The sequence below is a fragment of the Anser brachyrhynchus genome, assembly GCF_964034855.1.
Source record: "Anser brachyrhynchus genome assembly, chromosome: 1".
Taxonomy (NCBI): domain Eukaryota; kingdom Metazoa; phylum Chordata; class Aves; order Anseriformes; family Anatidae; genus Anser; species Anser brachyrhynchus.
The window spans coordinates 68,798,482-68,799,858 of NC_137694.1; the positions used below are offsets into that span (position 1 = coordinate 68,798,482).

Here is a 1,377-nt window from a genome sequence, read left to right on the forward strand (position 1 = left end):
TCACATTTCATGTAAATACTTTTGCTAACTTAGAAATAATCTCAGTTCTGATTTATGGCAAATTAATGCTAAACAAATCAAAAGTTAGCTGTTGATTTTTTGGGGAAGATTTAGATTAAACTAATTTTGTTGTTCTCTGTTTAGCTGGAAAAAACGTAGGAGTTTTTCCTATCATAACATTACATATATTCTAATTTTGGCTGCTAATAAGGACAAGCAGTAACTAATATTTTCTGCTTGACTTGGTGCCAAGCACAGAACATATTTCGCTGTTCAGTAACATTTTGAACCAGGTGAGAAGGTAAAGGGAAAGACAAATTTCCATATTATCTGTACGTTTGGTAGTGAGGCCTTTGGAGCAATTGCAAAATTAGATCATGGGATGATATGAAAGGGATTAATTTTTTTAATGTGCAGTCTTCCTTCAATTATGTTTTGTTCTAAATAGCCATGTGAATATTAAAGACTTCAAATTGCTAATTGGTTGCCTATAGCATATAAGTAAATAAATAAATAACTCTTGTAAAATAGGCTAATTAGGGACTAACATGATAATTTATTTATAAAGTGTTCCTTCTCTCTCCCCATAAAGGCCCTCTTGGCATCATGCAAGCAATTATTCACAGTACTATAAACATCATCAAATAGGTACCATAACAGACAAATAAAATATTAAAATCTGAACCGAGCCACATTGCTAAAAGGATGGGGGGGGGGGGGGGGGGGGAGAGAAGGAGGAGGATGTAGAAAGTGCTACAGGTAGTAGCCGAGTGCAGCATAGAAGTCAGGCCTTTCAAGTAGGTCCAATAATTTATCTAAAATGAACCCTTCTGTTATGGAAAATTTCAAGTTTTCAAGTTGTTGCTCAGAACAATATGTCAAGTGACTGTTAAGAGTTTCTATTGCGCAGAAATTTCGTATTTCAGGTAAGTAAGAACATCAAAGGAGGACACGAAATTTCCTTTATATTTTGATACATATAAAGAAAATTATATCGTGATAGTTCAAGTTAAAAAAAAGGTTTTGAAGATCAGTGTTGTGGGTTGTTTTTTATCCTTGTGTGGCATTGTAACAGTCGATTCAATTAAGCTATCTGCTATGTGTTTCTTGACTCTTGTTACAGTAAGGCAAATGAATTGATTTTTTCCTATTCCATTTTGAGAGAAAACCTGTTTTTCTAGTATATAGTATCAGTGAAAGCTCAAGAGGGTTGCAGTGCATCAACTGTGGCTTGGTACCTCTTAATGATATCTATTTGTTTTGCTCTAGTTTTCCAGATAAAGATATTCGCAGAATAGCAGTCCAACAAATAGAAAATCTGTCAAATGATGAATTGTTAGAATACCTCCCACAGCTGGTTCAGGTAAGAAAGAAATT

General features: G+C 34.1%; 1 protein-coding gene across 13 annotated transcripts in view; it reads left to right on the forward strand.

Annotated features, from left to right (window-relative positions):
- Nucleotides 1–1,377, forward strand: part of PIK3C2G (phosphatidylinositol-4-phosphate 3-kinase catalytic subunit type 2 gamma) — a 333,879-nt gene that overhangs the window by 217,733 nt on the left and 114,769 nt on the right. For all 13 annotated transcript variants that reach the window (XM_080599406.1, XM_080599408.1, XM_080599407.1 and 10 more), the window contains one exon: nucleotides 1,270–1,363. In XM_080599406.1, coding sequence (XP_080455532.1) covers nucleotides 1,270–1,363 — 94 coding nt within the window. The remainder of the gene's footprint in view (nucleotides 1–1,269; nucleotides 1,364–1,377) is intronic.